The sequence below is a fragment of the Pelophylax lessonae genome (genome assembly GCF_965119305.1).
Source record: "Pelophylax lessonae genome assembly, chromosome: 11".
NCBI classification, from domain to species: domain Eukaryota; kingdom Metazoa; phylum Chordata; class Amphibia; order Anura; family Ranidae; genus Pelophylax; species Pelophylax lessonae.
The window spans coordinates 174064537-174089774 of NC_138778.1; the positions used below are offsets into that span (position 1 = coordinate 174064537).

Here is a 25238-nt window from a genome sequence, read left to right on the forward strand (position 1 = left end):
GACATCAAAAGCAGCCGCTGTAAAAATGTCCAGTGTGCATGAGGCATAAATCTGCATGGAAGTCACAGGGGGCGATTTACCCAAAAATCTGGTGCAGCTCTGCATAGAAGCCAATCAGCTTCTATGTTTTATTCTCAAAGCTTAATTGAACAAGCTGACGTTGATTGGCTACGATGCACAGCTGCACCAGATTCTGAGTGCACCTGTTTTAGTAACGCTTCCTCTAAAAGAATGACTGTATGTATTGTTAGATTATGGTTATAAGTCCACCTTTAAGCTGGGTTTACACTGATGTGATGCGGAGACCACATTGATTCCTGTTCGGATACCTGCATCGCTGACTTGCAGGCAGTTCACACTGCATTCTGCGATCCGCAGAGGGGGGGTCAATATAAAATTAACCATTTGCCAACCAGCTGCCGTACATATACGGCGGCAGGTTGGCTCTGTCCCACGAAACTACGTGTATGTCGCTTAGTGAGACAGCTAGTGGGGGCACGCGCATGCCTATTGGCCACAGGGGGAGCCAATTAGCGGGCCTGGCGGATGCGCAATGTCTGCTGGGCACCTGCGATCGTTGAGACAGAACGACGGTCCACTTTTCTGTCAGTGATGAACACAGAGATCCTGTGGTCCTCTTAATTAGGAACACAAATCTCTGTTCATCCAGCAGGTCCATCCCCCTCAGTTAGAAAGCACTCCCTAGGGACACATTTACCCCTTTGATCACCCCTGGTGTTAACCCCTTCTCTGCCAGTGACATTAGTACAGTAACAGTGCATATTTTTTAGCACTTATTACTGTAGTATTGTCACTGGTCCCCCCAAAAAGTGTCAAGTGTCTGCTCTGTCTGCCGCAATGTCGCAGCCCCACTAAAAATCGCTGATAGCCTGCCACTAGTAAAAAAATAAATAAGTAAAAATGACAATCTTTCCCCTAGTTTGTAGATGCGATAACTTTTGTGCAAACCAATCAATATACACTTACTGGGATTTTTTTTTTACCAAAAATATGTAGCAGAATACATATTGGCCTAAAAAGATGAAAAAATTTGATTTTTAAATTTCTTTTTTTAGCAATGTTTTATAGCAGAAAGTAACAAAAAATTGGATTTTTGTACTTACCATAAAATCCATTTCTCTTTCATTCATCGACAGACCCAGCGCTCCATAAATCATAATTACTGGGTTATATTGCCGCCTCCGGAGTAGGACTAGGCAGACCAAAAAGAACACCTGGCTACGCCCATGGGCTGTTCTAAGCTTGGTATATAACCCCCCTCTCTGCTCTAGGTAATCAGTTTAGTAGCAAGCAGTATTAGAAGTATCAGAACTCCATAGAGGGGTGGGTGCTAGGTCCATCAATGAACTCAGAGAAATGGATTTTACGGTAAGTACAAAAATCCCATTTTCTTTTTCATTCATCAACAGACACAGCGCTCCATAAATCATAACTACTGGGCCATCCAAAAACAGCGGCAAAAGAAAAATGAGGGGTGGGGAAAATAACCCAAGGCTTAACATAAGAGCCCTTAACCTCCCTGGCGGTCTTATTATGTCCAGATTTCTGTGCTAAAAGTGGTACATTGTTTTGCACGGAAATCTGTTTTTACATTTTAAAACTCACCTTCCCCTGCGATCCCCCGCTGTCCTCCTGCTGTGTGCTTGGCCGATGCAGGCACCTGTTTTCCGGTCCCTTCCCTGCGAGCGTTGCGACGCAGGGGGGTGGAACCGGCAGCAATCAAAAATGTAAATACACTAAATAACATGATACAAAGCTGTGATCCTAACAGATTACACTGTATCATGCCATTTCACCACAGGATTGCACCTGGTGACTTTTCCAGTGCCCTGCCTGTGCTTTTCCAGTTCTTTGTGCGGCCAAAAGAGGCTTTCGCAGATGCTAACACATCCACTTTAAAAAATGTTGTGAAAGTGTGCACCAACGACCAAGTAGCCGCCTTGCACACCTGCGTCACTTACGCCTGATGACGGAAGGCCCGGGAAGCATTAAGCGCCCGCGTAGAGTGCGCCTTCAAAGGGAAAAGAGAAACCTGACCCTTAATCAAATAGGCCTGATTCACCGTCTGTCTGATCCATGGAAAAATGGTCGCAGATGAAGCAGGTAGTCCTTTTCGAGGCCCATCTGTAAGCAAAAATAGTGAGTCTGACTTCCTAAAAAAACTCCATATCTGCCAGGTACACCCAAATAACCTGAACAACATACAGGGAAGGCAACACAATGTCCTCATTCAGATGGAAATCGGAGACAACTTTTGGAAGGGACAACGAACCACCTTATCCTTGTGGATCCCCAAATAAAGGGAACGACAAGACAATGCTGTCAATTCCAACACCCTGCGTGCAAAGGTGATAGCCACCTTCTGAGACAGCATAAGCTGGGGAATCTTCTGAATGTTTTCAGAGGGAGGCTTCTGGAGAGCTGAAAGCACCAAGTTAAGACCCAAGGTGGTAGTGGGGACCGCACTGGTGGAGTCAAATGTCGAACCTCCTGAAAAAATACGCGCCAGGGAGTGTGGGGCCAAGAGTTGTTGAAAGCAGACTGCCAAGGCTGACACATGACCCTTAATGGTACTCAAGGCCAATTTCTGCTTAACTCCCCATTGAAGGAAGGTCAAGACCCAAGCCACCAAAAAAGAGCGAGGGTGAACACCAAGCGACTCACACCACGAAATTTACGCTTTCCACATACAATGGTAGATCTTCCTAGAAGTAGCCTTCCTAGCCTCTAGTAGCACGGGAATCACCGACCCAGACAAACCTCTATCCTTCAGCACCTGGCTTTAAACAGCCAAGACGTCAAAGCCAGCGACTGTAAAGCAGGATGGAAGATTGGCCCTTGGGGCAGCAGATCCTCCCTGAGAAATTCAGCGACCAGCCGCACCAGGTCAGCCTACCAAGACCGGCGAAGCCCATCTGGGGCCACTAGAATGACCGGAACTCCTTCTGCCTCGATCCTGCGCATGAGTCTCAGCAGAAGCTTGAGAGGAGTAAATCAGATGATACTGGCCCTGGGGGGGCCCCCAGCACCTCTGTGGCGTCCACTAGCAGATCCCGTGATTGTGCCACAAACCTGTGCACCTTCCTGTTGAGCCGAGACGCCAACAGATCCACCTCGGGGGTGCCCCACGTGCGACCGCGCTGGTAACACCATCCAGTCGCCAGCCCCAGAGCACCCCCTGATCCTGGAGCAGAGAGAGAGAGGACCCCACCAGATTCACGACCCCACCAGGCAGTCACCAGCAGCACCAGGATCAAAGCACTCCATGTGCGGCATCCAGGAAGGAAAGAGACCCAGGAGTCAGCACCAGGGGATAAAAAGGGGCTCCCACAGCTAAAATGGATGCCCAGAAGGCTCCACAGTAATGGCCTCCATTTAATTCAATGCCGGACTAACACAAAATGGCCGCTGCGGCTACACAAACATGGCCGCCAGCCTATAAGAAAATAGGCTACAATAAAATGGCGGCTACACGAGGCTCCCAGGGACCCAAGAGGGATTCCTGGTCCCAGGCAAGACACAGAGCAAGAAGGGGGCTGTGGCAGGAGTCCCCCACCAGGTATAGCCCCAGGTATGGCTGATTGCTTGTGCAATACTTTACAGGCTCCAAAAGAATAAATGCTAATTTTTTTTACCTGTAAATAAAAGCTTGTGTACATTTTTGAGCACGGGGCAACTGAGCGTACAAGTCTGAACAGGGACAATGAAAAAGAATGGGATTCTGCATATTGAGCTCAGTCTGGCAAAATGAGCTGCAAAACTCTCAAGTTTGACTGGGGGCTTAAAGGAAAACTCCAGACTATCACAAAATCAAACTTTTATTTTATTTTTTAAACAACTCTTTGAGAAGAGGAAAAGCGAGGCAGGATAACAAATATACATTATAGCATATGCAAGTACACAAAAGAATTAAATAAAAAATGGAACAAATTAAAGATAAAATAAAACAATTGCTAGTAATAGTAAACACAGGGGCATGCAGAGTGCATAGCAAACAGTGTGCAAATATGTAACCACATTAGTAGACCATTGGGTGAGAGGTACAGGTGAGAAAGAGAGCACACTGGGGTTCACTGACTGGCACAGTCATCCAAAGCATAACAGGTGCATCTAAGACAAAGCCCTGAGTATATGATCTGACTGTGTTGAGTGAAACTAGCAACAGTTGATATACACATCAGCACCATCTTCATCATCACAGGTGGAGGCAGTTTCCAGACATTTGTCCCACATTTTGTTATACTTGGCGGTGCAACCTCTATGAGTGTACAGTATTTTCTTTTAAATTCAATGTTTATTGAGGAGATAAAGGCATACAAGTCATCTATGGCAGTGAAGTGAGATACAGCCAAGTAACAGTATTTTCTTATATGGTAGGGTAGCGTTAACAGCAGCCATCCAGTCATAAATAGTGGGAGGCAATGCCCTAAGCCACTTTCAGGCAATTACCAATCTAGCCATAAATGGGGATTCTTGTAGAAAGATGTGAAGACATTTTTCAGTATCAGAGTCCAGAAACAAGGCTTATAGGCTTTGCTTGAGGAATAATGTGAGAGGGGAGACCATTTGGTCATGCAGAAATTTGACCACCTGAGGCCAACAGCCCTTTATACCTGGGCAGGGCCAAATTAAATGATAAAAGGTACCACTAGATTCTCCACATCTGGGACAACGAGGGCTGTAATTTGTACAATATCTGGCTAAGCGGGAAGGGGTCAGGTAAGATCTATGTAGTATATATAACTGTGTTAAACAGTCCGAGAGTTTAGGGGAGACCAATTTGCAGGATCCAAGCACATTGTCCCATTCCTCATCCTTCAGCTCTCCCACGCCTGCCACCCATCGGCTTTTCAACTGATTTGCTAGGGTTACAGCAGTTAGTGTTAAAAGGCAATTATAAAATGTAGAGGTGAGTTTTTTAGACTCTGTCCCCAAAATTACATCTAGAAGGTACGGTTGTTCCTGGATAGAAGTAGAAGTGCCGGAGAGCATGAAGGCTCGGTCAAGCAGACACAGGTACTGGAAGAAATGTTTATACTCTGCTAGACCGGGAATGAATATATATATATATATATATATATATATATATATATATATATATATATATATATAATATATTTTTAATATTTCAATACATTTTTTATTGATGTTGAACGAATATCTTTAAACTGGTTGATGAGCTCCAATTTGTATGTGTCCAAACTTTTATTTTTAATACAACTCGGACATGCAATGCCAAACCAAAATCTCAGTTTATAGACAACTGGCCATGATGGAATTGTTGAAAGAATCTGAGCATTCAGTAGGACAATATTTGAATTGTGTAGGTCAGTGTACAGAAGATTTACAATTGCTGCTTTATTTACCTTTCCTCTGCCTAACTCTTTGGCTTGTGCAAAATTATCACGTTTTTTCATGTGGGTCTATTGATTTCATCATCATGTCAAAAACTGTTTTTTGGGGGGTTTCTTTTAGCACTCAAATTCAGCGCAGGCACCACTTTGAAAGGATTATTTTTTCCTGAAGGTGCAGTATATTGTGTAGGTGTGAACATGGCCTGACCTCACATTGTCACTCAGTTGCTGAATGTGCGGTATTTGAAGTCAGGCAGCAGTTTTCAAGTTTCAGCTAAACTCCAGGCACCATCATTTGAATACTTTTTACAGATAGTATCTTGTTACTGCTGCATTTTGTTAGACTAGGCTTTCTTTTATCCATATAGTTTAAAAATTGGGCTTTTTGTTGCTCTGAATAGTACAGCTCTTTCTATATCTGCTGCAGTGCTGATGTTTTCCCTCTCCATGTGTATGCTAGTGCTGGTTATCTACCTATAGGTTTCTTTCTTTTGTTTAGCCTTTGGGCTTAATCAAAGAAATCTAGCACTGATGGAGGAATCTCCCATTCCAGCTTTTGTATTCTGACAGCTAGCTTTTGCAGCTATCTGTTTACCAAAACAGTACCTGCATCTGATTGAACGCAGGCACTCCTTGCCTGAGAATTTTTCACCCGGCTCCTATAAGTAAAGTCCAGTATTCGGGAGATATCAGTGAGCCAATCATATCAGAGGCTACCTGGAAGATAGGATGTGGTAAAGGTAACCAGTTTCTCCACAATTTCGCCAGCAGAGGGTCTTTTAGAAGGGTATAATTTGGATAGCTTATATGGCGTGAGATACCAATAATGGGTTGATTTTTAGTAAAGCTCCCAGTGATTTGCGAAATGGGAGGAGGAGTATGTAGAAGAGAAGGCTTTCCGCCAAGTCATGTCAGTGAATCTTGAACCAAGACCTTGATGATAGTAGTAATCTTAGTAAAGCTATCATTGTTATTGTATAATGCGTAAACTAATGAGTTGCCTCCTATGAGAGTCAGGTGAATCATAGAGAAATAGGTGAAGTGGAATAGGTAAGTCTAGATATGAAGGGAGTGGATGTTTTGATAGAAATGAGCAGGGTTGCTGATAGGTAAAGAAGGCAGGTGGTATTGTGATTGTGTATTCTCCAACATGGGAAGGGAGAGTACTTTAATGCCTTGGGTTTCCCATAGTGATAGGTTGATATTCGGGATAAAGTAATTCAGGGTTGTTATAGGTACTGGTAAGCATTGTGTAGGTAGTATTTGGGAGGACGATAGGTTGAGCTCCGACCATATTTGAAAGTTGGCAGAGATGGTTAATACTTTGGAGGGGGGCGTGCAGCTCCTGGTTGGACAGCAATAAGTGCAGATTTAGGGTCTCTGTGTGGTATAGATGTGGTTTCTAGATGCGCCCAGATTTTGTATTTGGGGGGGGGGGTTCCACCAGTGTTTCAGTTGGTTCAATATACAGGCTTTATAATATGATCCGACACTCGGTAGGCCCATACCTCCTCCATTGGCTTTTTGTCTCAACATGATAGTAGATGAACATCTAGGAGGTTTATGGCCCCAGATAAACAGACAGAAATGTTGTTGGGTCTTCAATAGGAAGGAGGAAGGGAGCAGTATAATGAGGGTATGGAACAGATAGAGTAGCTTAGGAAGAAGTATCATTTTTAAGGTTGCTATTTTGCCTGCCGTGGTAAGTTCTTGAATACGGTGGTTTTTCAACATTTGGGGGAGGGTCTCTAAAAAAGGTTGATAGTTACTTTGGTAGAGTTGTGAAGGGTGCGCTGTCAGTTGTATACCAAAGAATGTAAGGGATTTATCAATCCATGTAAAAGGGGAATTTTTTAGGCAGGGAGGAAAGTAATGAGATGGGGTGTTAATACCCAGAGTCTGAGACTTAGTAGCATTAAGTTTATAATAAGACACATCACTGAAGTATTTCAGAACATTTTGGGTTTCTAGTAGAGAGGTTTCAGGATTGGATAGTATTAGCATGACATCATCTGCGAATAAACTAATTTTGTGCTAATTTCAAGCTAAGGAGAGACCTGTAATGTTGAGGTTTGTTCTGATACTCTGTGCCAATAATCCTTGTGAATATAATGGGTGATATGGGGCAGCTCTGTCGGGTTCCATTGGAAATATGTATCGGATTTGATTTAATACCTGAGGTCAGAACAAAGGCAAGGGGTTAGAATAGAGTGACATAAATGGAGATTGCAACCATCCCGTAATTCCAAATTTAATAAGTACCGCTTTGAGGAATCCCCAATGGACTCTGTCGAACGCCTTCTCTGCTTCCAAGGATAGACTCAGAGAAGACGTTCGATTTAGGTTAGCATGGGAAATTAGATTGATAAGGTACCAAGTACCATCAGGAGCTTGTAGGCCAGATGGATTAGAGATGACAGTATTTGTTGTAGTCTTAGTGCAATTAATTTAGCAAGTTTTTTAACTTCTTTATTGAGGAGGGAAATTTGCCTGTATTTAGCAGGTATAGTGGAGTCCTTATTTGGTTTGTGGATGGTTACAATTACTGCTCATAACATTTCAGGGGAGAACGAGCCAGAGAATGAACCAAGATCGAAGACAGATATTAGGTGGGGAGATAATTCTTAGAGCATTTTGTAATACCATCTTCGCATGGAGATTTGTGGTTAGGTAGCTTTCGGATAATATTGCAGATTTCTTGTGAGGAAAATGGTTGGGATATAGTGGAGGGCTGATCAGAAGTAAATTTAGGGAGATCAATATTTTTTAGGAATGAATCCATAAGATCTGGAGTAGGTTGATGGATGGTTTGATTGCTCATAAAGAGACCGGTAGTACTCCCCAAAGGCATTGGCGATGTCTTTGGGGTTGTAAAGTTTATTCTGCGCAAAAAAGGGCACTTTATTTTTATTTTGTCTGGTCTTAACTTTTTTGGCCAGCCAAGTCCCTGCTTTAAGTAATCCATATGTGTTAGCTTTTAAGTATTTTACATGAGACTCGTATTTATAAAGTAGGGATCGTAGGGTTTGTCTGTCTGCTAGGATAGATTGAGTAAGGCGAGGTTCTGGATGTAATTTGTTGGTTTGTTCTTTAAATGATATAGAATGGAGCAAGTCATCGATCTGCTTCATCCTTTTTCATTTGATATGAGAGGCTAATTGAATTAGTATACCATGCATATACACCTTATAGGTTTTCCATAAGGTGAACCAGTTCATTTGAGTACAATCATTTGTAGCAAAAAAACAATGGTGTTCTTGTACGAGCTGTTGGTACAATCTCTTGTCTGCCAGGAGTGAGGTGTTTAGTCTCCAGATGGGAGGAGGTAAGTTGCGTAGCTCCTCTAGCTTTAAAGTTAGAGGAGCATGGTTGGACCAAGAGATTGTACCAATATCTGAACGCAGGACATTCTGTAGAGATCTTTTAGCTGTTAGAAAAGGTCAATTCAGGAGTAAGAAGAATGCGGTGTAGATAATAAGGTTCTTTTCTGAGGGTGAAAGCTGTGCCAGATGTCATAAAGCTCAAACTTGTGGAGCAAGGAAAGGATATTTTGAGTAGGGCATCTATTACTAGACATAGAGTCCATAGAAGGATCAATCACTGTGTTGAAGTCTCCGCCAATAATAAGTGTGCCTTGTTTTACTTCCATACTTTGGCTAGTAGAGGAGCAAGAAACTTCCATTGTTGCTTGTTCGTTGAGTACAAATTCACTAATGTAAAGAGAGTGTTGTTGATTTCGTAACCAACTATAATATATCGTCCGTGTTGGTCAATGATGGAGCGTATGTGCCGAAAGGAGATAGAATCTTTGATTACAATAAAGACTCCATATGCTTTTTTGAGTCCTTTAGACATAAAAAGATGAGGGAATTGGCAAGGTTCGAAGCAAGGGCATTTAGCAAAATGGGTTTCTTAGGCAAACAACCCATCTGCTTGAATAACTTGTCTCAAGAGTGAGGATCACTTAAAGGGGCTATTAAGTCCTTTGGTGTTTAGGGACAGAATTTTCAATGGAATTTTAGAGCTAAGGTAGGTACGGAGATGGGTAGGGGGGATATACAGTTGTGTTCAAAATTATTCAACCCCCACTGAAATTGATTGTTTTGGCCAGTTTGACATTGATTTTGATCATTCAGTCATCCTGCTTACAATTAAATCAAAGAGGCACGTGTAGGTCAGACAAATATAACATAACATTTATAATGAAATAACCACAAATGTCTTTTCTGTGCTCACATCATTATCAGTTTTATTCAACCCCCAAGTGACATTCAATCTTAGTACATAGTACAACATCCTTTTACAGTTATAACAGCTTTTAAACGTGAAGCCTAGCTTGACACAAGTGTCTTGCAGCGATCTACGGGTATCTTCGCCCATTCGTCATGGGCAAAAGCCTACAGTTCAGTCACATTCTTAGGCTTGTGCACTGCAACTGCTTTCTTTAAGTCCCACCAGAGGTTCTCAATCGGATTTAAGTCTGGTGACTGTGATGGCCACTCCAAAATGTTCCAGCCTTTAATCTGCAACCATGGTCTAGTGGACTTGGAGGTATGCTTGGGATCATTGTCCTGTTGAAAGGTCCAACGTCTCCCAAGCCTCAGGTTTGTGACGGACTGCATCACATTGTCATCCAATATCTCCTGGTACTGAAGAGAATTCATGGTACCTTGCACACGCTGAAGTTTCCCTGTACCTGCAGAAGCAAAACGGCCCCAAAGCATGATTAACCCCCCGCCATGCTTCACAGTAGGCAAGGTGTTCTTTTCTTCATAGGCCTTGTTCTTCCTCCTCCAAACATAGCGTTGATCCATGGGCCCAAACAGTTCTAATTTTGTTTCATCAGTCCACAGAACACTATCCCAAAACTTCTGTGGTTTGTCCACATGACTTTTGGCATACTGCAGTCGACTCTTCTTATTCTTTGGAGACAGCAAGGGGGTGCGCCTGGAAGTTCTGGCATGGAGGCCTTCATTACGCAGTGTGCGCCGTATTGTCTGAGCAGAAACTTCAGTACCCACATCTGACAAATCTTTTCTCAGTTCCTCAGCAGTCACACGGGGACTTTTCTCCACTCTACGCTTCTGGTAGCGCACAGCAGTCGAAGTCAGCATCTTCTTTCTGCCACGACCAGGTAGCGTTTCAACAGTGCCCTTTGCCTTGAATTTGCGAATGATGCTTCCTATGGTGTCTCTTGGTATGTTTAACATCTTTGCAATCTTCTTATAGCCATTGCCCTTCCTGTGAAGAGTAATCACCACTTCTCTTGTCTTCCTGGAACATTCTCTTGACTTCACCATGTTTGTAACCACACCAGCAAATGTCTAGAAGGAGCTGAGTATCACAGTCATTTTAAAGCTGCCTAATTGGTGCTTATTAGGCTTTATTGCTGCTCCCTGACATCCACAGGTGTTTTCAATACCTGATTGAAAACACTTCAATTAACCTCTGTTCTTCAGAGTGGTAGTCTTTAAGGGGTTGAATAATTGTGTCAATGAAGAATTCACAAAAGAAACATTTAGTACTGTAATACAAAACCAATTGATGTCATTTTAGTTGCATATGGTTCTTTAAAAAGTCCTTGTAGGATTTCATTCTGAATACAATTACAAATGTATACTAAATTCCCTAAACCCTTTACAGCATTGGGGGGTTGAATAATTTTTAACACAACTGTAAATATCATGAATGTGATACTTGGTATAAAGGAGACAATACCTGTAATAAGTGGGCTCCTTCAAACTTGAACAGCGGCAGTAGAGAGTGGGGACCTGTGGGATGCGGAGATGGTATCAGCTGATAGAGCCGTATGGTTCAGAGCTTGGTTATAACTTCTTGTAGAGGGTGATTCCTGTAGATTATGACTTTTCAGGCAGGTGGTAATGTAGAAGAGAATGCAAACTTAATAAAAGGAAAAAAGGAAAGTAAGGTAACACACACATAGTAATAAACTCCTGTACGGAGAGACAGGTATGACGGGCAGCGGATAGCTGCTGAGTAAGTGGGGGGGGGGGGTTAACTAAGGGTGAATGAATGTGTGGAGCACTGAAGAGTGTTGGACTGGAGAATCCACTGCCTCTTCAGAGTTGTAGAGCGATAACAAGGAGAGGCTTGAATGTGGGTGCGAGAAGGGAACAGTTCTCATGTCCAATCTTCCCAGAGGTAATAAATCCCCAGGTTGGACTTCCATAAGGATTAGTTGCCATTGCTTAAGTAGTTGGATTCCCTTTTCTACACTGTAAATCAGAACCGTTTTACCGTTCCATGTGACCAGTAATTTACCTGGGAAGCCCCATTTGTAAGGGATGCTGTCAAAGCTTTGGTCAGGGGGGATAATATCTCCCTGTTAAGTGCCGTTTGCTGGGAGATGTCTGTATATAAAGATATACCAGCGAATACATCTGGTACTAAAGGATTTTGTTTGGCGGCTGCCATGACTCTTTCTTTAGCGTGGAGGTAATGGATCCTTGCTAAGGTATCCCTAGGAGTGGTATCAGGGAAGAATTTAGGCTTGGGCATCCGGTGTGCTCTATCTATGCACAGCTCTTTATCACTCAGAGTGAGAACTAGAGCTTTCATAAGTCGCTGCAGAAAATTTGTAAGATCAGCAGGTGGGATTGGTTCCGGTATACCCCTGAACTTCATATTATTCTGCCGTGAGTGCTCTTCAATATCAGCAATTTTTTTGTTTATCAGGCGTTGAATTTCTGCTTCCTGATAAGTATAGGCATTCATCCACTAAATCGTTGTGTGCAGAGTAGAGGTCTGCCATATTGGACTCTAAATGGGTAATCCTGTGAGCATGAGTTTGTACAGTGTCATTTAGAGAGTTAAGCATGTCAGAAAAGTCAGCAAAAATAGATCTCCTCAGAGATATCAGCATATTTTCATGGCATGTTCAGTTAATGGTTGATCCATGGCTGGGAAAGCTTCAATAGGAGTTTCAGCCTGTGTGCTCTGTATTAGGCCTGAGGAGAGGGAGTACATCTGATTGGAGGATACCAGCTCCTCTTCCCTGCACTGTTAAGCCTTCACAGGGCTTCTGGAGGTTGGTGTGGCAGGAGGAGAGCACTCACCGGGATCTTGGAGGGAGCTATTGCTGTGTCCCCTGGTGCCTGTGATCCGATGGATGAGCGGGACATGCCACTGGTGTTGAAGCCGGCGCCGTCGAAGTCAGTGAGACGCTGCAGCGGCCTCGTGGACTTCCTTTGCTTGGACATCTTCCCGGGGTGATCTGCAGTGCGGGGTCGGTGTTGATGCGGTAAAGCCTCTCCCTAGTTGCGGTGAGATGTTGCTAAGTTCTAGAGGCAGCAGGAGCTCTGGATCAAGCGGCCATCTTCCACGTTGGCCGAACACGCCCCCACCTCTAAAGGTTTTCTAATGATGATGCCTGGAGTTTTTTTTTTGGGGTGAAGAGTCTGACAAAAGGCAAAGTTAATTAAAGCAGTAATCCTAAATCTTTCTTAAAGTGGTTGTAAACCTCTGACATGAAATATGAACAAAGCATATCTCTCTATAGTGAGTACTTGTCTCAATTAAGAGCACTAAGGGCTCTTTCACACGGGCGGTCCGTGTGAGAGCTCCGCTGCGGTCCTTTTTTTTTTTTTTATCACGGAGCTGATGACATTTCTGTCATCCGCTCCGTGTGTCTGCATATCATCCCATCCGTTTGCGGATGATATGTGGACCTAATGTAAGTCTATGGGGATTGCGGATGTCAGCGGATGACACCGCTGACATCCGATTTTCCTTCCTTTCCGTTTTTTGAACGGAACAAAAATAGGGTTCTGTTCCGTTCCAAAAAACGGAACAGAACTGACAGGAAGAAAATCGGATGTCAGCGGATGGTATTCCGCTGACATCCGCAATGCCATAGACTTACATTATGTCCGCAAATCATCCGCGAAAAAATAGGATGATTTGCGGACATACGGACCGCCCGTGTGAAAGAGCCCTAAGTGTCTGTCTGCTGCTTCCTTCCTCTGCTATCAGCATCAATCACTTCTGACACCAAGAGAAAAAAAGTGATTTTGGGGGGGGGGGGGTTGGACTCTAGCTGATTGACAGCCTCAGCTCTATTCCTGTGTGGAGGGGGTGTGTCCCTTCCCTCCAATCAGCTCACTGAGCTCTGCAGAGTGTGATTTCAGCTCTCTGCCCCCCCCCTTTTTTTTTTTTTTACAGCTCAGACAAGCTTAAAAATTATGTATTTTTAGATGGATGCAAAGATCAGGCTGCAGTTAAACAGATTTACATGATTGTATAAATCAGCGCAACTCCAACCTGAACCACAAATGCTACACAAGGCTGCAATCACTACAATATCCAAACTCCACAGAAAAAAACAGTGCTGCCCCAAATATAAATAGGAAACGATCTATAAAAGTGCAGAAATATGGATCTATAAGTACATGAATAATAATAACCTCAACAGAGAGAGGTTATATAAAGGCTCCATAATAAATCGAATAAAAAAATTGACTAAAAAACACACACACACACACACACACACACACACACACACACACACACACACACACACACACACACACACACACACACACACACACACACACACACACACACACACACACACACACACACACACACACACACACACACACACACACACACACACACACACACACACACACACACACACACACACACACACACACACACACACACACACACACACACACACACACACACACACACACACACACACACACACACACACACACACACACACACACACACACACACACACACACACACACACACACACACACACACACACACACACACACACACACACACACTCAAAAGTCCATAATGCCTTTATCTCCAGAGGGGAACTGCTGCTTCTGACCCGCTGGTAATACAGGGGTCAGAACGGGAGGTGAGCGGCCATTTTTTTTTTTTCAGTGGAGAAAAGCACAAGTACCTTATTTTGGAAGACGTACACCATCACCAGCACTTTTATATTGCACTGTTTATGCACATTATGGACTTTTGACCAGTCATTTGTAGATATATATATTTTTAGTCAATTTTTTATTTGATTTATCATCTAGCATTTATATAACCTCTGTTGAGGTTGTTCTTAAGTTCATGTCAGGTATAGGCCCCGTCTGACAGTTCCAGCACAGTCTTTGCTGGAAGACGACAATTTGTGCCATCAATGTTATTGGACAGTGGTGGCTTTTAAAAACAGACTATTGTCCGTCCCATGGGGAGCAGGAGATCAGGAGACCGAGCCTTTACAGAATGAGTCAGGCAGACTCTTTGCATGGTTCACCAGTTCATAGGAGTCTCTGATATCAGCGAGGCCCAGCCAGAAGAATATCCACTGCTTGTTAGAAAAGCTTCCATCACTGTTCTTGAAGTACCTGTTGAAGGAAAGGGCTTATATGAATAATAGGCTGTCATATGACGTTACCTTGGAGAAGATCAGATTAGGAAATCAAATTACTGCCGAAAATACTGTTGGGTTGCAGTAGGCACTCTGTATATTTTGGGTGTCAGTTGCAAACTAACCGGGCTTCTTTGGGGGATTTCTGTAATTAGCAATGTTCCAGTAAATTGTACTGGTCAGGATCAAAATGAGGAAGGCGACATACATAGGTACAGATACATGGGTATAGAAAAGAATCACCCCCTTTACAATAATCACATTTTGTTGCTTTGCAGCCTGAAATGAAGACACACAGTTTTTGTTTTATCTAGCTGTATTTACTCAGTGCAACTTATAACATCCAAGTGAAAGATTTAACAAAAACAGAATCACTGAGTTGGAAAAAGAATCACCCCCCTATGTCAGTATTTTATTGAACCACCTTGTGCTTTAATTACAGCCTTTAGACTGTTGGGATATGTCTCTGGGTAAATATTGCAAAGTCTAGATGTGCAAAGTTAGTACTCTTCTTTTCAGAACTAAAGTTCAGTTAAATTTGATGGTGACCCTTTATGGACTGCAGTCTTCAAGTCATTCCACAGATTTTCCATGTGGTTTAAGTCTGGGCTCTGACTAGGCCATGCAAGGACGTTCACCTTTTTCTCCTTCAACAACTGTGGGGTCATTTTTGCTGTGTGCTTTGGGTCATTGCCATATTGGAAGGTACATTTTCTTCCTATTGACAACTTTTGGCAGAGAGCTGCAGATTTTCCTTGAGAATTTGACGGTATTTTGCACCTTCCGTTTTTTTTCCAATCCTGACAAATGCCACAGTCCCTGCTGCAGAAGAACACCCCCATAACAGGATATTACCACCTCCACACTTTACTGTAGGAATGGTGTATATTGGATGGTGAGCTGTATTGATTTCTGCCAGACAGATCGTTTGGCGTTGAGGACAAATACTTCAAATTAAAGGCCCGTACACACGTACCGATTGTTGGCCGTAAATATGCGGCCGACGGCCGATTGTAGGCTTGTTAGTATGATGCTTCCGACAGCTGACAGCGCACTTTCGGCCGAAAAGAATCTGATGTGCATGCTTTAAAATTTTTGTAGGCCAACATCAGAATGGCCGATTGTTCGCGAGTCAGTACAGAATTCGGCCGACAGACAGCAGATTTGCAAGACTGGGCATGGTCAGAAAAGAAAAAACACACTGAAAGTTAACCATCACATGACATCACTTCTGCAGTCGGCTGCTGTTGGCCGACAAAATTCATGTGCAGTCTTTTGCAGTTTTCAACAGACACGACAGCCCTGGACAAAAGACGGCCGATCGTTCGGCCGACGATCGGTACGTGTGTACGGGGCTTTAGTCTCATCTGACCATAACACCTTTTTCCATGTGGCCTCAGGATCTTCAATGTGCATTTCAGGTGGCCAGATGAGACTAAAATTAAATGATTTGGCCTCAACACCAAACAATATGTCTGGTGGAAATCCAATACAGCTCACCATCCAAATAATAACATTCCTACAGTAATTCATGGAGGTGGTAATATCCTGTTATGGGGGGGGGGTTTCTCTGCAGCACGGACTGGAGCATTTGTCAGGATAGAAGGAGAAACTAATGGGGCAAAATACCATCATATTCTTGGGGAAAATCTGCTGACCTCTGCCAGAAAGTTGTCAGTGGGAAGAAGGTTTACCTTCCAACATGACAAGGACCCAAAGCACACAGCAAAAATGACCACACAGTGGTTGAAGGAGAAAAGGGTGAATGTCCTTGCATGGCCTAGTCAGAGCCCAGACTTAAGCCCCATTGAAAATCTGTGGAATGACCTAAAGACTGCAGTCTACAAATGGTCACCATCAAATTTAACGGAGCTTGAGCTGTTCTGCAAAGAAGAGTGGGCAAGTATTGCAAAGTCTAGATGTGCAAAATTAGTACAGACATATCTTAACAGACTAAAGGCTGTAATTACAGAAAAAAGTAATCCAATAAAATACTGACATAAGCGGGTGATCCTTTTCCCAACACTGTGATTCTGTTTTCGAACTCTGTTTTAATTTTTTCTGACATGTTGGTGTTAAATCTTTCACTTGGATGTTATAAATTGCACGAATAAATATGGCTGGATAAAACAAAAAATGTGTCTGTCTTCATTCCAGGCTGCAAAGCAACAAAATGTGATTTTTTTAAAAGGAGGATGGGTGGGTTGATTCTTTTCTTAACCCACTGTAGCTGGCTTGTGTTTAAAGGCACGGGTCCAGTGCTTTCATTCTGATCCTAGCTTCACAGCCCAGAGAGTTACAGACCTGAAAAAATATGGATCATACCAAATGGCATATTTGTTTCAGGACAGTGACATACTAGGTACAGAAGCAAGGATGATGGCTCTGGAGCCTGTAACTTAAAAAGAAAGTCAGCAGATTCAGCAAAGTAAGCAAAATCCTGGCCTAGGTAAGGGAGCATTGGAGCAACATGAAAATTTTCAGCTTTCTGCTGTGTCATACTTTGAATGACAATTGCGTGGTCATGCAACACTGCACCCATATGACATTATCACACAAATAGAACTCTCTTTTGGTGGTATTTAATCCCCACTGTTTTTTTTTTTTTGCTAAACAAACAGGTAATTTTGCTCCTTCACTAATATGTGCTAACGAGGCTGCACAGGAAGGCACTGATAGGTGACACTGATTGGCAGCACTGGTGGGCAATGCGCTGGTAATATGTGCCCGGATTATCAGTGTAGATGTCCCTTTAACAGAAGCTGGTTATCAGCTTTCCTCTGGGAATGCTGATAACTGGCTTCTGTATACATAGCGGTCATTGAACACAGCTGATCACATGGTAAAGGTCCACTGTAATTAACCCTTTACCCCAGTCTGTGATTAGCTGAGCCTGAAGGACCCAGCAATTAAAGAGCGTGGGACACGTGGGCAGCACAATCACAGCAGGTTGTCATATGACACCCTTCCTGCAAAGTAAGCCCGCGCTGTGGCCATCTTTTGGCTATAGAGCTGGCAGGAAGTGGTTGAGTTAGGGAAGTGTTAGAACCCCTGTCAGGTTACAGTGCGTGCTTTGAAGTGGGTGGATTTTCTCACACTTCCTTGTCACAGTACAGGGAAAATGAGGTAAAATGTCCCCGAAAGGTGCGCAGAGTTTGGCTTCGATCCAATTGCTATTTTGATATTTTATTCTTTTTGCAGAGAGGCAAAAAAAAGAAACACATTTGAAGGCATGTAGCTCGCTCTTGTATGAATCTGAACACAGGTGCATTGTTGTCTATCGGAAAATACACACACAATTTTGGGTTTAGTCAATTTATGTGTATAAAGTCATACTAGCATATACGCATAAATAAAACTCTAGCAAGTAGAAGAGGATGAAAAAAGTGAGTACACCCCTCACATTTTTGTAAATATTTTATTCTATCTTTTCATGTGACAACACTGAAGAAATTACACTTTGCTACAATGTAAAGTAGTGAGTGTACAGCTTGCAGAGGCTTACGCAGGGGGTGTGCCGGAGGTGCCCAGGCACACCCTAATCAATCCCTGTGACAGTAGCATACGTTGGTTGCATGTGTCATGGCTGCCTGGCTCTGACATTCTCACAGAACCTAGCCAGTGCAGTTTTTTTTTTTTTTCTTCTAAATAATGGAAAAATAAATACAGTTCAGAGGAGGACAAACTTGGTATTATGCATTGAAAAGCAAGCTTACTACAAGTTGTTCCCTTGTATGCGTTTTGTGTTATAGATTCAGGACTGGTTGACACCACACTTTTTTGTGATCCAGATGGGTTTCTGAATGCACATGCATTTTCAATGCATTCCAGTGTGTTTTTTTTACCCCCGTGTTTTTTTTTTTTTTGACAATTTTTCCGTGTTTGTTTGTTTTTTGTAATGTGTTCCGGTGTATTTTTGATGTGTTTTGCCATGTTGCAGTCCAGTTCCATACAACAAAATGCAGCATGTTCTACTTTTGTTGGCTGCACTGGAACACTGTGAAGGTGTGAACTTGGGCCATTAGAATCCATGTAATATACTGTCCATGTGTTTATTAATGCAGAATAAAAAAGCACAGGACTGTATTGGATGTGAACCTATCCTTGATCATCTGCATCACCAAAAAGCAACAGAATGCTCTCACTGAAGCATAAAGTCTTACAATGTCTGGTTGTGAATCTCAGAATTGTCTAATGTGACAGCAGACAGTTCAGACAAAAAAAATGACCATGCTTGAACAATGACATCATGCACTCGCTGGCTTTAACTGCTTGCCGACCAGTCGCTGTAGTTTTACTGTGGCAGGTCGGCTCCGTCCCGCAAAACAACATACCTGTACATTGCTTCGTGGGGGGTGCGTGCATGCGCCTGCACCCATTTGCCTTAGGGGAAGCTAATCAGCGGGTCCAGTGGGCATGATTGCCGCCGGGCACCTGCAAACACTCCCCGTGGAGACAGAACGGCATTCTGCCGTTATAAACACGGCAGACCCCTTGTTCTGTCAGTTATGAACACAGGGATCCTGTGTTCCTCTTATTTAGGAAGACGGGTGGAGGGTGACTCAGCCCAGCAGACTACTGTTGAAATTTTTGGCAGACTGAGCCTTCAATTCGATTATTGTTATTGCAAACAATGCTCGGCAAGTATTATTCCATACCTGATCACTATTGATACCTGTTGACCAAAGTGTTCTACTCACCAGGAGTTGATAGGATTCGTAGCTCGCGATCTCCAGAAGAGGGTTTGTAGGTCCTGTCTGATACACTCCCATAGCATCTGCCCAGAACCCTGACCCTGCCGACCAGAGCTGACCACAAACTTGTCCAGGTAAGGGGTCCCTCCCAGCACTGGCTCGGTAGTAATTATAGCAGCTGCATTGTATCTGGAAAAAGATTTAAAGTATATTAGCCATTTTAGGCGGAATGCTATATGTACAGGACAAAAGTCACTAAACCAAGTATAATGGGCTCCTTTAGGCTCAACTAAATCTATTCTACACTCACCGGCCACTTTATTAGGTACACCTTGCTAGTACCGGGTTGGACCCCCCTTTTTCCTTCAGAACTGCCTTAATTCTTTGTGGCATAGATTCAACAAGGTGTTGGAAACATTCCTCAAATATTTTGGTCCATAGTGACATGATAGCATCACGCAGTTGCTGCAGATTTGTCGGCTGCACATCCATGATGATCTCCCTTTCCACCACTTTCCAAAGGTGCTCTGAGATCGGGTGACTGTGGAGGCCATTGGAGTACAGTGACCTCATTGTCATGTTGAAGAAACCAGTGGTGAGATGATTGGAGCTTTGTGACATGGTGCATTATCCTGCTGGAAGGAGCCATCAGAAGATGGGTACACTGTAGTCATAAAGGGATTGGCATGCTCAGCAACAATACTCAGGTAGGCCGTGGCTTTTAAATGATGCTCATTTGGTACTAAGGGGCCCAAAGTGTGCCAAGAAAAAATACCCCACACCATTACACCACCAGCCTGAACCGTGGATACAAGGCAGGATGGATCCATGCTTTCACGTTGTTTACGCCAAATTCTCACCCTTCCATCTAAATGCCACAGCTAAAATCGAGACTACTCAGACCAGGCAACGTTTTTTCCAATCTTTTATTGTCCAATTTTAAAGAGTCTGTGCGTATTGTAGCCTCAGTTTCCTGTTTTTAGCTGACAGGAGTGGCACCGGGTGTGGTCTTCCGCTACTGTAGCCCTCCACTTTAAGGTTTGATATGTTGTGCGTTCAAAGATGGTATTCTGCATACCTTGGTTTGAACGAGTTATTTGAGTTACTGTTGCCTTTCTATCATCTCAAACCAGTCTCCTCTAACATCAACAAGGCATTTTTGTCCACACAACTGCAGCTCACTGGATATTTTCTCCTTTTCGGACCGTTCTCTGTAAACCCGAGAGAGTGAAAATCCCAGTAGATCAGCAGCGTCTGGCACCAACAACCATGCCACATTCAAAGTCACTTAAATCCCCTTTAAATGACGCATCTACAGGAAGTGGATCACCGGATGTCCTCATTGCAACCACTCAGCACAGCGGATAGGAAGACTACAGACAGATCTTTGCTATGCCCATGTCACATTTACCAAATGTGAGTGATTTTACACTTTTAACCTAATAAATACTCAGAGCCTACTGCACTTAGAGGCGCCTTGTCTTTTTATCTAAATCCCCTTTCTTCCCCATTGTGATGCTTGGTTTGAACGTCAGCAAGTTGTCTTCACCACGTCTAGATGCCTAAATTAATTAAGTTGCTGCCATGTGATTGGTTGATTAGCAATTTAGGTTACCAACAGGTGTACGTAATAAAGTGGCCGGTGAGTGTATATGGAGCAATACGCCATAGATTACTTATTTTTTACACAAATGGTCTGAGATACATATTCTCCCTCTTAACTGTGTGAGAAAAACATAGGATTATGGGGAAACCTTATACTCATAAACCAATGTTTTTTCCTTGTAGTTAAGAGGGTTGGGCTGGAAGGGAGCATTTATCTTTTAGACACATCCCCCCTTCTATGACACTGCAGTGAGCGGAGAGCCTCCACTGCAGCATTTTTATTGGACAGCTTGGACCAATGGTGTTTTGGTGTTTAACCATTGGTCCAAGCTCCATTGAGCTCAGTGCCTCTGACAAGAATTTAGAGGCACTGTGAGCTCCTCCTCCTAGTCTGCTGCAAACCTCTTGTATTTAACCACTTGCCGACCGAGTACGGTAATAGTACTGCGGCAAAGTGGTTCGTTATCGTCTGACGACGTAGTATTAACGTCGTCAGACACTCCCCCTTCTGGGCGGCGCTTGCGCGCCGCCGGAGGCTCGCTCCCGCTGTTTTCATTCACAGCGGGAGTCGGGCCAGGGGAGGAGCAGCGGCGATCGCCGCTGCTCTGCCCCGATCGCCGGGGATCTAGTGTGGAGATCCGCCCGCCTGTGTAAACACAAGCGGGCGGATCTCCGTAGTGACAGGGAGTGACAGATCGGACTGTTCAGCATAGCTGGACATCCGATCTGTCCCTGACTCACTCAGTCACCTCCCCCCCTACACGTCAGTAAGCACCAGGCATACATTAACCCCTCCCTCTCCAATAAAATTAACCCCTTCCCTGCCAGTGTCATTTTTACAGTAACAGTGCATATATATAGCACTGATTACTGCAGTAATGTCACTGGTAACCCCAAAAGTGTCAAAAATGTCAGTCAAGGGTCCGATCTGTCCGCCGCAATGTCGCAGTCCCACAAAAAAAATCGCAGATCGCCGCCATTACGCGTTAAAAAAAAAAACACCAAAAATGACAGAAATCTTTCCCTTTGTTAGTAAACGCAATAACTTTTGCGCAAACCAATCAAAATACGCTTATTGTGATTTTTTTTTTACCAAACATAGGTAGCAGAAAACAAATTGGCCAAAAATTTTTTAAAAAATTGGTTTTTACATCTTTTTTGGGGGGAATTTCATATAAAAAAATGTTAAAAATATTGTTATTTTTTCAAAATAAACGCTCTTTTTTTGTTTATAGCGCAAAAAGTAAAAATCGCACAGGTGATCAAATACCACCAAAAGAAAGCTCTGTTTGTGGGAAAAAAAGGACGTAAATTTCGTTTGGGTACGGCGTCGCACGACCGCGCAATTGTCAGTTGAAGTCGCACAGCGCCGAATCGCAAAAAGTGGCCTGGACGGAAGACAGCAAAATCCTCCGGTGGTAAAGTGGTTAAACTGACGGCGCTGTATGTAGCTTCTGACAGGCTGCACAAGGAGTCTAGTATCTCCGGAACCATAGCTGTTAGGATCCCCAAATTTTGACCAGTGGTGGGATAGGACTTCAGCTACCTCTGTGACCCCAGGTCGCCGGGATATGACCCCCTCAAAGCCTGATTATTTTTTTTTTCTTCTTTTCTTTATGTTCATGGCAGGCAAGGCTCTGCCTCCCCTGGCTGCACGTCCCTGGTATACTCTGTAAGCTAGGCTCCTTAAATCACAAGGACACAATGGGGTTGATTTACTAAACCTGGAGAGTACAAAATCTGGTGCAGCTGTGCATAGAAACCAATTATCTTCCATTTTTTTTTTCTCAAAGCTTAATTGAACAAGCTGAAGTTAGAAGCTGATTGGCTACTCTGTACAGCTACACCAAATTTTGCACCAACCCTTATAAAGGTAAGCCTTATTATTCAGTTAATTTATATTTATTTCTACTGAATCTGTTCTTAAAAGTGGAATGCCAGGATAAAAGTTATATTGGGCCAGCTAACTGGTATCTAAGCTTTGAACTTCTGGGCACGACTGTTTCAACTTTCCGTCTGGTACAGTAATGATATGAGTGATGCTCTGTCTGCATCTTGCTCATTTAGAAAACATATTGTATTCTTTTTTCAATAAATACAATGCGTTTTGTGATTAGATAAGGTGGCGAGGAGGAAAATATTACGATTGGCCCTCGTCCAATCACAGAACACCTTGTATTCATTGAAAAGGATATAAAATGGACACAGTACAGAGTGAGCACTGTACAAAACGGGATGTCGCAGCAGCACCCAGAAGACCAAAGCTTACACTGTATCTGGATTACAACGGAGAATTTTAGCATCCCCCTGCCCAGCAGTCCCCAACCTTTTTGGCACCAGGTACCGATTTCGAGGAAGACAAATTTCTCTGTCGCTCATTGACAGACGTAGTCCTCGTTGATTAATAACAACTCGGGTTATACTGCACTCTACAGGAGTAGGACTAGACAGGAAAGAAAACGTTATGGCCACACCCTAGGGGCAGTCCCAGAGGGTATATCCTCTCACTTCCTGCTACAGCAAATCAGTTTTTTTCTGTCTAGTTAGGAGTAAGGACCTAGATGCCTTGCTAGGATCTTCGGTCCTGGCAGGATTTTTTTTTTCTTAGAAAGATTTTGTTTTAGACAGCTTTTTTTCTCCAGTGTTCCTGTGAGATCTTCAAGCAAGCAAGCTGTAACTGGGCGGCGGGCTGGATGTTGAGATCCAGTGGTCACCCCAGTTCAGCCTACGAGCGCGTGCAGGCCATAGCTCCGCGCTGGGTCGGCCGCGACATAGTCCCACTGGACGGGGACTGACCCTGCGAGTTAAACGTCTCGCTTGAACGCCAATGACCAAGAGTCACGGCGTCCGTACTGGTCGACAGCCCCCCCACCCCGGTGGAGAGGGGTTCTGTCAGGAGTGGCGCCCGCCTGGTTCCGGTATGGTGAGTAGTATGTTCCCCCTTTTCCCCTTGACGGGTTTGTGGTGAACGCGGGCCCCTCTCTGAAATGGTAAGGATGGGTCTCCCCTCTATCCTATAACAGGTCACAGATCCCCCTATTTGAGTGTGATTTTTGTGAACAAGAAACCAGGAGGCTTGGTTTGGGAGCTGACTATCTAATGTAATTTCAAAACTGTAAAGGTGACTGATGTCAGTGGCAGTACTAGAATGTTACTATGGTAGCATAAGGTATCCTACCTGTCAGAGGTGTTCACAGGGCGATGCCTATGCATGTATCACTACAGTCCAGATCGCATTCCTCCAGCAAGGGCAGAGGGCTGCCTTCCGACGGCCCACGGACCGCATGCGGCCCGCCAGGGTCCAGTACCGCCGGCCAGGCTGATCACCATCCAGGGTGAAGTTTGGGGGGCCGATGCACTCCCGCAGGCCGCTAGGCCGAATACAGCATCCCGCAGGCCGCTGCTAAGCCGCCGCTATCCTAACAGGCCACCGCCATTGTCTTGCAGAGCACACGAGGCCGCCATATTGGCGTAGCCTCGTGTCTCCAGCATGGGGGCGGCCATGTTTGAGGTGACCAAACACCTCGTGGAGCCAGGGGGAGGCGCCAGAAGGCGTGTTAAGGGGCGGAGCCGCCTCCTTTACCCAGGAAAAAGGGGCCTGTAACAGGACAGCACTGAGCAAGCTGATGAAAACTTCTGTGCATCAGGGATGAGCCTTGGGGTCTCTCTCTCTCTCTGTGGGGTCCAAAAAGGCAGGTAACACTGAGGGGCGCTGTTGCGACTGGGGGATACAAAAAAAAAAAATTTTACTTTGTCATTTTTTGTCGCTGGCAAATGTCTTGTATAATCATTGACCCTGCCGCATAGGTATCCCCACCTGATCCCCTCAAGGTGGCCGCAGGACCCTCCAGTACCCCACTTGTTTTTAATGCATTATCGGCAGTTTTGGAGCCTTTGGTATCCCGGGTGGAGGTGGCCTGTCAGGGACGGGGGTCAAGAAGCGACCCCCGCCTACCCCTATTTTTTATCTGATACTTCAGATACGGATTCGGAGATGGTCAATGCAGCTGCAGATCCCTCTTATGGGGCTGTTGTCTCAGGTAATGTCTCCTCAGCACTGAGGAGAACGTTTCTGCCTCCGCCATAGCACAAGAGTGGTGGATGCACCAGTTGTGTCCGTCCGGGAAACCTTTAGTCTTGAGGTTACACCGG

The 25238-nt window shown here is 44.1% G+C and overlaps 2 protein-coding genes across 3 annotated transcripts in view; one reads left to right on the top strand and one right to left on the bottom strand.

Moving 5' to 3' along the window:
- Positions 1-25238, top strand: part of PYY (peptide YY) — a 338368-nt gene that overhangs the window by 59515 nt on the left and 253615 nt on the right. The window lies entirely within an intron of this gene.
- Positions 14500-25238, bottom strand: part of NAGS (N-acetylglutamate synthase) — a 37344-nt gene continuing 26605 nt past the window's right edge. Inside the window, exons 6-7 of the mRNA XM_082271293.1 lie at positions 19488-19670; positions 14500-14764 (exon numbers count right to left, since the gene is read on the bottom strand). Coding sequence (XP_082127419.1) covers positions 14620-14764; positions 19488-19670 — 328 coding nt within the window. The 3' untranslated portion in view covers positions 14500-14619. The remainder of the gene's footprint in view (positions 14765-19487; positions 19671-25238) is intronic.